The sequence below is a fragment of the Montipora foliosa genome, chromosome 7, assembly GCF_036669935.1.
Source record: "Montipora foliosa isolate CH-2021 chromosome 7, ASM3666993v2, whole genome shotgun sequence".
Taxonomy (NCBI): domain Eukaryota; kingdom Metazoa; phylum Cnidaria; class Anthozoa; order Scleractinia; family Acroporidae; genus Montipora; species Montipora foliosa.
Genome location: NC_090875.1, coordinates 28,642,219 through 28,655,179, shown reverse-complemented (window position 1 = coordinate 28,655,179; position 12,961 = coordinate 28,642,219). Strand labels below are relative to the sequence as shown.

At 37.2% G+C, this 12,961-nt stretch overlaps 2 protein-coding genes across 2 annotated transcripts; both read left to right on the top strand.

The window, feature by feature from the left end:
- The first annotated feature begins 2,010 nt into the window (after positions 1 to 2,010).
- Positions 2,011 to 3,809, top strand: LOC138011712 (beta-3 adrenergic receptor-like). Its single transcript, XM_068858843.1, has one exon. The coding sequence runs from the start codon at positions 2,582 to 2,584 to the stop codon at positions 3,257 to 3,259; it is 678 nt and encodes a 225-aa protein (XP_068714944.1). The 5' UTR covers positions 2,011 to 2,581; the 3' UTR covers positions 3,260 to 3,809.
- A 3,232-nt stretch (positions 3,810 to 7,041) lies between these two features.
- Positions 7,042 to 8,714, top strand: LOC138010603 (melanocortin receptor 4-like). Its single transcript, XM_068857577.1, has one exon. The coding sequence runs from the start codon at positions 7,531 to 7,533 to the stop codon at positions 8,467 to 8,469; it is 939 nt and encodes a 312-aa protein (XP_068713678.1). The 5' UTR covers positions 7,042 to 7,530; the 3' UTR covers positions 8,470 to 8,714.
- The last annotated feature ends 4,247 nt before the right edge of the window (positions 8,715 to 12,961 follow it).

Genomic DNA, 12,961 nt, shown 5'->3' with positions numbered 1-12,961 from the left:
GTCCCAAACGAGAATCAAATGCCATTGTTCCGATACCAAGGTAAATACAAAAGAGTTTTTATTCCGGACAATGCAAGAAATGCAAAAACAAAAAAAAAAACAAAAAGAAACATGCAGATGATGTGATTTTTTCCCTTTTTCTTCCAAACGTCGCAAAGTGTCCCGCTCAGGGTAACGTAAACTTGCTATTTGGAACAATTCTTTGTTTTTGCGGCGGGTCTAAACCACAGGTCACACTCCACAAGTCACTCGTTGCAGGCTCGTTGCAGGTCATTTTTTTACATTTTTGAAAGTAACCCAAATCCCTCAATTTGGCTAACCCTAGGCCTAAAAACCAACGGGTCCAGTGAGTCTCAGGATTGTGCGATATTTCGCACTTGAGTTATTCGGCAAAATGTATTACTCAAATTTGTAGAGTTTAGTATGGAGGTGCCGTGTTGGTGTACTGCTGAAGTACACCAACATGGCGGCCGGAAACCTGTGGAAACATCTGGAATTTAGTTTGGCTGTCTTTAACACTTTCTGCTGTATAATGAGCTAGCAAAACATTCGTATAGACATGTCTTCTAGTATATTGGCGGTTTAGGTCACAAAAACACGAGGGAAATCGAGGTTTTTATGCAACTGGCATGTTTTTCGAAAGTCGTCAACATGTCACGAACTGTGAAAAACTCTGAAATTTAAACTGCTCTATTTTCGAAAAGAAGCACAGCACCGAGCTGAAAACATGCAAACAGATGTACTTTTAAAACCTCTTGTGGCTAGCTGATCGAGATAAAAACTCAAAAGGCTCTTTAGTTTTGTATTTTACTTTTTTGTGACGTTACGTGCAAACCAAGAAATGGGATCCGGAACTGCTGGAACTTCTTTGCTGTTCTGCCATCTTGTTCTCCAGAATGCCAAGCTTCCCGCGCACGGGAAAGGACATTTCATGACATCACTTCCTGTTTTGCGAAATCATTTCCGCTCTCTTATCTTTTATGGAACATCTTTTAGATCGAACATGTTTTTAGTTGTATCGGACATCTTTGAGCAAACTGTTCTGTTTTGAAATGTTCGTGATATTTGCTTTGGGTTGAAGAATAAATTACTTATAAGAATAACAGAGAGTTTCCCGTATTAAGAAAAAAATTTCATGCATTAAAGAAAAATGGAAGCTGAGAGCCCAATAGCACAGTTGACTATAAATTTTCCTTGACAAGGAAAAATTGTCAAGTCAGAAATTTGCTCGTGTAGATGGACAACAAGGAAAATGTGACAAGGATATTATTGATTTGCAGCACTTGTCAAGGAAAACTTGTCATATTTTTCATTTACACTACCAAGGAAAACGACTTGTCAAAGAAAACTTGCTAGTGTGTACAGTCGGCAAGTTTTCCTTGACAAGTAAAATTGCTCGTGTAAATGGGCTTTATTAAGAAGACGAAAGAGTGCACACACACATTTATCCACAAAAATACAAAAGCGTAAATACCTCGAAGAATTTGATGCTACTAACAATAAAGAAGAAATCTTTTAAGGTTTTTGCAAAACTGAGCGGCGGTAGATCCAGATGACTTATTTTGACTGTCAAGAGAATTGAAAAATTTAGGGCCTTGGAAGCGGATTGAAAATTTTCGTTTATTAGTCGAACTAATGGAATATAAAAATTGCAATTAGATGAGTACCTAGTATTATAAGGATGAATATAATTAGCCAGTGTAAACATGTCATTAAATGAATTCGGAAGTAAACCTTTAGAGAAGAAAAACATCAGCTCGGCTGATTAAATTGCTTTATTTTCCATGCAAATATACCATATTCGTATTCTCAATATTGAAATGGAACTAGCTTACAATGGAAGCTAATTAACAATTATTCCATGAGCGCGCGTTGGATATGAGATGGTAAATAGCCAACGAGGTGCGTAGCGCCGAGTTGGCTATAACCAGTCTCATATCCAACAAGCGCGAATGGAATAATTGTTTTATTAAAGTCCTTTAAACTCCAAAAGGTTAGAAAGAACGAAATACGAGCGAAAAAAGCGAGCAAATCCGAGCGAAATCAAAAAAACTTGATGAGAACCGATGCGATGTCGTGTAACACCTTGTGGTCAGACAGACGCAGGCTCGTCACAAAAACATTTCTTACCTTTTCGCGTACTTCTAAACGTCGGAATTTAACCCAGCTGTCCAGAAAAACTCTTTTTTTGTTTTCTTCAGAGAGAAATTTCGCTTTCCGACGAAAAAACTTTTAGCTTGGCAACACTTAGATCAATCATTTACCATACAAGGTCAAACCAAGGTATATGAGCTGATAACCGAGATTGAGTGAACCAATCAGAGCACGAGAATTGCATTATCCCAGGTTGTGAATTTAATAATGTGGGATATATATTAAAACGTTTTTGCATTTGAAAAGGTTCCCCCACATTAGCCCTCATTGCAAGCTAGTTCCGGTCCAATACTGAGAATACGAATATATGGTCTATTGATACCTCGTGGATGGCATGTATACTAAATTAAAAAGCACAAATTTTGATCAAGACATTTGAGCTTGTGACGTCACGCCAACACGAACAGATGCATGTAGCCACGGAGTAATGGCTACAACAAACGTTTCTCGACACGAAAAGCAGAACGATTCTACGACTTTTGAACAATTTTTTTGCTCGTCAGATTTAAGTGGTGAAGTACACGACCAGTTGATATTTATCTCAGCTTTAAACGCTTTTCTGTCCATTTCTGCATTTCTTGGAAACACTTTGATTCTAATTGCTCTCCGCAAGGAGTCGTCACTTCATACGCCTTCCAAAGTGTTGCTAGGAAACCTTGCAACAACTGATCTTTGCGTTGGTCTTATTTCGGAGCCACTCTATGTTACTTTATTGGTGACTAAATTGCAGGAACATTGGAATATTTGTCTCTACTTACTGGACCCATTTTTTGTTACAAGCACCATTTTGTGTGGGGTGTCTCTGTTGACAGTTACTGCGATAAGTGTGGACAGACTTCTCGCCCTGTTGTTGCATCTGAAATACAGACAAGTTGTAACTTTGAAGCGAATCAACCTTGTCGTAATTACATGTTGGGTTGTGTCCATTGTCTCTTCATCAATGAGGTTTTATTCGGATCCCATAATAACCTCACGGTACAGCAATATAGTTGTTTCACTATGTTTACTAACCTCGATCTTCTGTTACGCGAAGATTTTCGTCAACCTTCGTCATCATCAACACCAAGTACAAGACCAAGTTCAACAACTGAACCAAACCAATTAATTGAACATAGCGAGATACAGGAAGGCAGTTTTCTCTGCACTGTGGTTGCAATTTACCTTAGTCGTTTGTTATCTACCACAAGTAATACCATTAACTTTGATCATTCATTCGGAGCCGTCTTCATCTGTTGCTCTCGCTTGGAGTTATACATTTACTTTAGTTTTCTTAAACTCCTCATTAAACCCGATTCTTTACAGCTGGAAGATAGAAGAAGTGAGGCAAGCAGTGAAGGACACACTCAGACAACTACTTTGTTGTTAATCAAGTAAGCTCATATGGAAATATATCATCCTTAGCCTATCGCGAAAAAAAAAAACGATGGTTAACGAATAAGATTATTCTCCAATAGGTGTAGTTTAACCTAAGAGTGATACTCAGTTTAGTTCAAGTTGCTTGTATGTTAATAAAATTTCATTTTTTGGTGGAGTAACAACGGTTGTAAATCAAAAGTGAAGTTGTACTTTATTAACATTTCTTTGTAATCTTCAATAGCGAAACGAAAAAACTGAATAAATGCCAATTCTACCTCGGGTGGACTGCATTATTTAAACATGATGGAGTTAGGATGAGCAGTACCCAAGAAGAAATCCGAGAGATCTTTGTGGTGTTTGGATACAGAAAGGTAACATATCGTACGATACAAACTTCTCTGTTGTGAAATGTTCATGGCATCAGTCGCCATTTCCATTTGTCCACATAAGGTTTGTCATTCAAAACATGACATGTCTACTTTGTGTGGAGAAATACATCACCTACAACGGCAGCCAGAAGTTTCCAGAATTTAAAAAATATTTTCTGAAATTGAAAATACTAGTTTCTAGCCCAATAGCTGGATAATATTGTTGTGTTTAAAAACTCCTACATGTAAGTGTGTGAAAAAAATCATTCTTTGCTGGTAAAACCAGCTGCTCAGCAACTTAAATTGTACTTCCACTGAAGTCGATAGCTCAGTGATGGGATGTTTGACAAATTAAAAAGCGTGAATTTTGATCATATCTTTTCAGCTTGTTGTTAAACTCACGCTTCCACGGTATCGTGTTGCTATCGCAGAGTAATGACTACAGCAAAAGTTTGTAAAGACAAAAAGCAGAACTATTTTACTCCGTTTGAACAACTCTACGGCTCACCAGATTTACTCGGTAGCATAAAAACTATCTTCAACCTGCTCTCTTTTTGAAATATTTTGAATTATTGTTTGCTTGCTTAAACATCGTCTTTCAAACTTGTCAGTTTTCTTTGTGTTGGGGAATAAATTATTTCGTGCGCGCTAATAAGATGGATCACTTACTCCTATTTTTGTCCCTTAAGGCATTTTCAGGTGTTTTTCAGTGTTGCTGGGAAAACATTATCTGTTCCTTTTTCCCAGCAAGACACACAAGAAATTTTCCAGCCAGCTAGATAAAATTGGTTGGTTTCCCAGCCAGCTGATCAAATTTATTTCCCAGCCAGGAATTCCGCGCGCTTTCAAATCCCTCGATCCAAAACGACCGAACAAAACAGGATTTTTTCCGCAAGCGCAATCACTCTGACCAGCTGTTGTATGTTTGTGACTACTCTCTGGGAGAGGGAACGGGTTCTTTTTTTTTTTTTTTTTTTAGTCGTCCTCAGTCTTCAGAGTTTCTACAGCCAGCTCGGGTTGAAATGCTACAAAAAGTCAGTAATTCCCAGGCAAAACCTCCATCAATAACAAAATTTCCCAGCCAGCTCATCGAAACACCTGTATTTTTGCCAGCCAGCAAGATTCCTCTGGGGAACAGATAATGTGAGGAACAGATTCGTTGGGTGCCCCTGTTTGTGTGGGCTGTCTCTGTTGACAGTTAGTGCGATAAGTGTGGACCGACTTCTTGCCCTGTTGTTGCGTCTGAAATACAGACAAGTTATAACTTTGAAGCGAATCAACCTTGTCGTTATTACATGTTGGGTTGTGTCCATTGTCTCTTCATCAATGAGGTTTTATTCGGATCCCATAATAACCTCACGGTACACCAATATAGTTGTTTTACTATGTTTACTAACCTCGACCTTCTGTTACACGAAGATTTTCGTCAACCTTCGTCATCATCAACACCAAGTACAAGACCAAGTTCAACAACTGAACCAAACCAATCAATTGAACATAGCGAGATACAGGACGGCAGTTTTCACTGCACTGTGGTTGCAATTTACCTTAGTCGCTTGTTATCTACCACAAGTAATACCATTAACTTTGATCATTCATTCGGAGCCGTCTTCATCTGTTGCTAGCTCTCGCTTGGAGTTATACATTTACTTTAGTTTTCTTAAACTCCTCATTAAACCCGATTCTTTACAGCTGGAAGATAGAAGAAGTGAGGCAAGCAGTGAAGGACACAATCAGACAACTTCTTTGTTGTTAATCGTGTAAGCTCATATGGAAATATATCATCCTTAGCCTATCGCGAAAAAAAAAACGATGGTTAACAAATAAGATTATTCTCCAAAAGCTGTAGTTTAACCTAAGAGTGATACTCAGTTTAGTTCCAGTTGCTTGTATGTTAATGAAATTTCATTTTTTGGTGGAGTAACAACGGTTGTAAATCAAAACTGATGTTGTACTTTATTAACATTTCTTTGTAATCTTCAATAGCGAAACGAAAAAACTGAATAAATGCCAATTCTACCTCGGGTGGACTGCATTATTTAAACATGATGGAGTTAGGATGAGCAGTACCCAAGAAGAAATCCGAGAGATCTTTGTGGTGTTTGGATACAGAAAGGTAACATATCGTACGATACAAACTTCTCTGTTGTGAAATGTTCATGGCATCAGTCGCCATTTCCATTTGTCCACATAAGGTTTGTCATTCAAAACATGACATGTCTACTTTGTGTGGAGAAATACATCACCTACAACGGCAGCCAGAAGTTTCCAGAATTTAAAAAATATTTTCTGAAATTGAAAATACTAGTTTCTAGCCCAATAGCTGGATAATATTGTTGTGTTTAAAAACTCCTACATGCAAGTGTGTGAAAAAAATCATTCTTTGCTGGTAAAACCAGCTGCTCAGCAACTTAAATTGTACTTCCACTGAAGTCGATAGCTCAGTGATGGGATGTTTGACAAATTAAAAAGCGTGAATTTTGATCATATCTTTTCAGCTTGTTGTTAAACTCACGCTTCCACGGTATCGTGTTGCTATCGCAGAGTAATGACTACAGCAAAAGTTTGTAAAGACAAAAAGCAGAACTATTTTACTCCCTTTGAACAACTCTACGGCTCACCAGATTTACTCGGTAGCATAAAAACTATCTTCAACCTGCTCTCTTTTTGAAATATTTTAGCCACAATTATTGTTTGCTTGCTTAAACATCGTCTTTCAAACTTGTCAGTTTTCTTTGTGTTGGGGAATAAATTATTTCGTACGCGCTAATAAGATGGATCACTTACTCCTATTTTTGTCCCTTTTTCAGTTTTTACTATCAAACAAGAAAAAAGAAAGTACTCCTAATCCCGAGTTAAAAAAGGCAAGTCTTTGGCAGTCAAGCCAGCTCCATCTCTTGTTTGTCTAAGCTGCTAGTTCATATATGGCGTATTTGACAAATGTTCTGGCTGGTATGTCAGATTATAAGTTGTGTTTGTTTTCTTTTTCTTTTTACATGTATCTTGGTATTTAAGTGTAATGTAAACTTCTGTTATGTGTTCAATAAAAATAAATAAATTAAAAAAAATAAAAAATAAGAATAATTCGACAAATGAAGAAAACAAATGAAGGGGAAAAAAAAGAAAAAAAAAGTTAAGCATAAGTTTTAATTTGATCAACCCCTTCCCTCTCCCAGAGAGTAGTCACAAACATACGACGGCCGGTCAGAGTGATTGCGCTTGCGGAAAAAACCTGTTTTGTCCCGGTTTTGTCGCTTTTGTTCGGTCGTTTTGGATCGAGGGATTTGAAAGCGCGCGGAATTCCTGGCTGGGAAGTAAATTTGATCAGCTGGCTGGGAAACCAACCAATTTAATCTAGCTGGCTGGGAAATTTATTGTGTGTCTTGCTGGGAAAAAGGAACAGATAATGTTTCCCCAGCAACACTGAAAAACACCTGAAAATGCCTTAATAACATTTATTTTCATTAACTGGGGTATAATAATACATTTTACAACAAATTGGTCGTCGTTGGGTGTTCCTGTATATGGTCTATTGATACCTCGTGGATGGCATGTATACTAAATTAAAAAGCACAAATTTAATAATTTTGATCAAGACATTTGAGCTTGTAACGTCACGCCAACACGAACAGATGCATGTAGCCACGGAGTAATGGCTACAACAAACGTTTCTCGACACGAAAAGCAGAACGATTCTACGACTTTTGAACAATTTTTTTGCTCGTCAGATTTAAGTGGTGAAGTACACGACCAGTTGATATTTATCTCAGCTTTAAACGCTTTTCTATCCATTTCTGCATTTCTTGGAAACACTTTGATTCTAATTGCTCTCCGCAAGGAGTCGTCACTTCATACGCCTTCCAAAGTGTTGCTACGAAACCTTGCAACAACTGATCTTTGCGTTGGTCTTATTTCGGAGCCACTCTATGTTACTTTATTGGTGACTATATTGCAGGAACATTGGAATATTTGTCTCTACTTACTGGACCCAGTTTTTGTTACAAGCACCATTTTGTGTGGGGTGTCTCTGTTGACAGTTAGTGCGATAAGTGTGGACCGACTTCTTGCCCTGTTGTTGCGTCTGAAATACAGACAAGTTGTAACTTTGAAGCGAATCAACCTTGTCGTAATTACATGTTGGGTTGTGTCCATTGTCTCTTCATCAATGAGGTTTTATTCGGATCCCATAATAACCTCACGGTACAGCAATATAGTTGTTTCACTATGTTTACTAACCTCGATCTTCTGTTACGCGAAGATTTTCGTCAACCTTCGTCATCATCAACACCAAGTACAAGACCAAGTTCAACAACTGAACCAAACCAATCAATTGAACATAGCGAGATACAGGAAGGCAGTTTTCTCTGCACTGTGGTTGCAATTTACCTTAGTCGCTTGTTATCTACCACAAGTAATACCATTAACTTTGATCATTCATTCGGAGCCGTCTTCATCTGTTGCTCTTGCTTGGAGTTATACATTTACTTTAGTTTTCTTAAACTCCTCATTAAACCCGATTCTTTACAGCTGGAAGATAGAAGAAGTGAGGCAAGCAGTGAAGGACACAATCAGACAACTTCTTTGTTGTTAATCGTGTAAGCTCATATGGAAATATATCATCCTTAGCCTATCGCGAAAAAAAAAGCGATGGTTAACGAATAAGATTATTCTCCAATAGCTGTAGTTTAACCTAAGAGTGATACTCAGTTTATTTCAAGTTGCTTGTATATATGTTAATGAAATTTCATTTTTTGGTGGAGTAACAACGGTTGTAAATCAAAACTGAAGTTGTACTTTATTAACATTTCTTTGTAATCTTCAATAGCGAAACGAAAAACTGAATAAATGCCAATTCTACCTCGGGTGGACTGCATTATTTAAACATGATGGAGTTAGGATAAGCAGTACCCAAGCAGAAATCCGAGAGATCTTTGTGGTGTTTGGATACAGAAAGGTAACATATCGTACGATACAAACTTCTCTGTTGTGAAATGTTTTCATGGCATCAGTCGCCATTTCCATTTGTCCACATAAGGTTTGTCATTCAAAACATGACATGTCTACTTTGTGTTGAGAAATACATCACCTACAACGACAGCCAGAAGTTTCCAGAATTTAAAAAATATTTTCTGAAATTGAAAATACTAGTTTCTAGCCAAATAGCTGGATAATATTAGTGTGTTTAAAAACTCCTACATGTAAGTATGTGAAAAAAATCATTCTTTGCTGGTAAAACCAGCTGCTCAGCAACTTAAATTGTACTTCCACTGAAGTCGATAGCTCAGTGATGGGATGTTTGACAAATTAAAAAGCGTGAATTTTGATCATATCTTTTCAGCTTGTTGTTAAACTCACGCTTCCACGGTATCGTGTTGCTATTGCAGAGTAATGACTACAGCAAAAGTTTGTAAAGACAAAAAGCAGAACTATTTTACTCCGTTTGAACAACTCTACTGCTCACCAGATTTACTCGGTAGCATAAAAACTATCTTCAACCTGCTCTCTTTTTGAAATATTTTAGCCACAATTATTGTTTGCTTGCTTAAACATCGTCTTTCAAACTTGTCAGTTTTCTTTGTGTTGGGGAATAAATTATTTCGTGCGCGCTAATAAGATGGATCACTTACTCATATTTTTGTCCCTTTTTCAATTTTTACAATCAAACAAGAAAAAATAAAGTACTCCTAATCCCGAGTTAAAAAAGGCAAGTCTTTGGCAGTCAAACCAGCTCCATCTCTTGTTTGTCTAAGCTGCTAGTTCATATATGGCGTATTTGACAAATGTTCTGGCTGGTATGTCAGATTATAAGTTGTGTTTGTTTTCTTTTTCTTTTTATATGTATCTTGGTATTTAAGTGTAATGTAAACTTCAATAAAAGTAAATAAATTTAAAAAAATAAAAAATAAGAATAATTCGACAAATGAAGAAAACAAATGAAGGGAAAAAAAAGAAAAAAAAAGTTAAACATAAGTTTTAATTTGATCAAGGTTTTCCATCCTGTAGTTAACTTATGGCTGCAGGGCTGAATGGCAACAGCAAATGTTTCTGACGACAAAAAGCAAAACATGGTTACGATTTTTACACAACTCTACTGCTCACAGATCTTAACCGCTGGAATACACGACCAGTTGAAGTGACGTCACTCGTCACCAATCCCTCATTGCGCGATCAACTTCACTGGGCATAACCAAAGCGGGAGCTTTAAAGTTCGATACGTTTATACATGTTATAGTGATACCAAAACCGTATCACAAAGATGGAAATTTCTGTAGTAAAATTTTACCACCTGATGTCGAATTCAGAAATTATGGACAGTCCGGAGAAATGCAGGGAAAAGTGCCTTTTCCTTATTAATATGTTAGATTCGGGTTCTCGAGTTAAAACATAAGTTATGAAACGTGGAACTTGGCTACTGAGTGATAATACTTGTTTGAGCTGAAGATATACTCCTGGGGACTCCCCACAACTGTGACAACTGCGCATTATTTTTTTGACACTTTCGGAATCAATTTCAATTGGTAAATGACGCTCTTACCCAATAACATCACAATTATGGTTAAAACCTCATTTTAGCAGATTATCTTCCGGATGTATTCAATTGTTAATAAAATCCTGAAGAGACGAAGATATAGCTGCTAAAGATTACGGTCTCCGGGCTGAAAATTCGCTTCATATTTAACAATTATTCCATGAGCGCGCGTTGGATAAGAGATGATAGATAGCCAACGAGGCGCGTAGCGCCGAGTTGGCTATAATCAACAAGCGCGAGTGGAATAATTGTTTTATAAAAAACGCCCCCAAAATATAGCAAACAAGACTACAACAAAAATAAAAAGGCCCAAAAACTCTCGCGTATGCTTTCCGTGTTTGTAGATCATGGTATAATGGCTCATAACCCATGATTGCTTAGCCAATCAAAACTCTTGAATTGCATTATCCAATGATCCAGTTTTTAATAAATACGTATATCTATTTGGAACCGCCAGTCGCCGTGTTTAAAATTGCACCGGAAGTTAGATATTCAATCGCTTAACCAATCACAAAGGCGTGATGGTAAACTCTTTTATTTTACGACCAATCCGAAAAGTGTCCAGATTCTGGGCTACGAGCAGGTGACTCGTATCAGGCGTTTTTTTTCTTCAGTCCCCTTCTGTTGAAAACTGAGAACGCCTGATCACAGGTTGTGTATTTATCGCCAGTTTTACAGAAATGCTCCCTTCAGTAAAGGGTAAAAAAAAGTGGACAGTAAAAGAGTAAAAAAAAGTGGATATGATCTTCAATTTTCCCGTAGAGGAGCTTTTGTTCTTAAAGACATCGGGAATTAATATCGATAACGTTAAGTACACGCGATATCATGACGTGATATAAGTTGTCAATCAGCACTATTTGTTCATGCAGTAAAAGGTCGTCTTTCAAAATATGACAGGTTTAATTTAAGTTGAGGAATAAATTACTTATAAGGTTAACAGGAAGTTTTCTGAATTGAAGAAAGATTTCCTGAAATGGATAATGCTAGCTTGCACATGTTGCAATCAAGTAATTCACTTGACTATAAAATTAATGTATATTTTTGCCCTTATCGCGGTATTCATCATGAAACAAAAATTGCTACTACACCTAAACTGTGGAAGAAAAGTCAGTCATTGGTAGTAAAACAATCTGCCAGCCTAGTTAAATTCAGTTTTACGAAATCTATTGTTCATGGATGTCACTTGTAATAAATTAAAGACATGAATTTTGATTGAGGCATTTCAGCTTGAAGTTAAAGTCGCGCCAACACTTCAGATAGTCATATCGCTGCGGCAGATTAATGGCTACAGCAAACGTTTCTGAAGACGAAAAGCAGATCACATTTATACGACGTTTCAACAACTATATTGCTCACGAGATTTAAGTGCTGGAATACACGGCCAGTTGACATTTATCTCAATTTTAAACACTTTTCTATCCATTACGGCATTTCTTGGAAATACTCTGATCATAGTCGCTCTTTTTAGCGAGTCTTCGCTTTATCTGCCGTCCAAACTCTTGCTGAGTAACCTTGCAACAGCTGATCTTTGTGTTGGTCTTACCGTAGAGCCTCTCGTTGTTGATTTTTTGGACAATGGAAAATTTGTCGCTTCTTATCTCAATAACATTGTCAACCTATGGAATTGTACTTGTAACTCTGTGCCTAAGAGTAGCCTTTCCAGTATCAAAGTTTTTTAAAACTTTTTGAAACAAACTCTGACAAGCATTTTGCGAACAACATTGGACGTGGCAAGCCCGTGCACTTGGTCTTTTGTGAGATCAAAGGCATGCCATCTTTCGTAGCGCACACTAAATTGTTCTTTTTGATATTCATATATGCTGACATTATTGTGTACTTTTTAGCCTTTTTTCACTAAATTTTCTGCTTGGGCGGCACTTTGCATTGCATGGGTCCTTTGGTCTCGTTCGTGCTTAATAACAATAATGATAATGACTGACAAATTTCCATTCTTTTGTTTTAAGCTGATAAACAATAATAAACTGCATTTACACGCTGAAATTTTAAGCTATTGAGTGAATGACGTCAATTTTCCCTAGATCCAACCCAATGAGATCCAGTCGGTCAGTTTTGAACGTGAGTAATGGCGGACCGTGAAATCCAAAACTTATACTCAAAGTAAACAATCTTTGGATAAAAATCAAAGCTCAAAAATTTTCCAGGCAGGTGTTAAGCAAACACACTTTCAAATCTGAAGAAAAAAAAGGAGGCGATTTTTTTTATCATCGTACCACTTTAGACACTATACAGACACTATAGATATTTCAACGAGAAGTTAAAAAACGGGAAAAAAATAAGCGTCATAGGTTTCTTTTCTTTTTTTTTTTTTACGGTGCGGGACGTTTTCAACTAAACTGTAGAGACACCAGTAACAATACAGAAAGGTATGACTTTTGGTGGACGAACAAAAGAACCCAATGAGGGATCTTTTGTTTTCGTCCAGCAACATGGCGGCGATGACGTCACGTGATAACCTCCCGTACTTATAATAATCAGTTTATTCACTCCTTTCGTGGTTAAAACTACGGATGGGTCAGCAATTTCAAATTACAAA

What these genes read in the sequence shown, in the direction of transcription:
- LOC138011712 (XM_068858843.1), top strand. Translation starts at nt 2,582, where the DNA reads ATGGCTACAACAAACGTTTCTCGACACGAAAAGCAGAACGATTCTACG.
- LOC138010603 (XM_068857577.1), top strand. Translation starts at nt 7,531, where the DNA reads ATGGCTACAACAAACGTTTCTCGACACGAAAAGCAGAACGATTCTACG.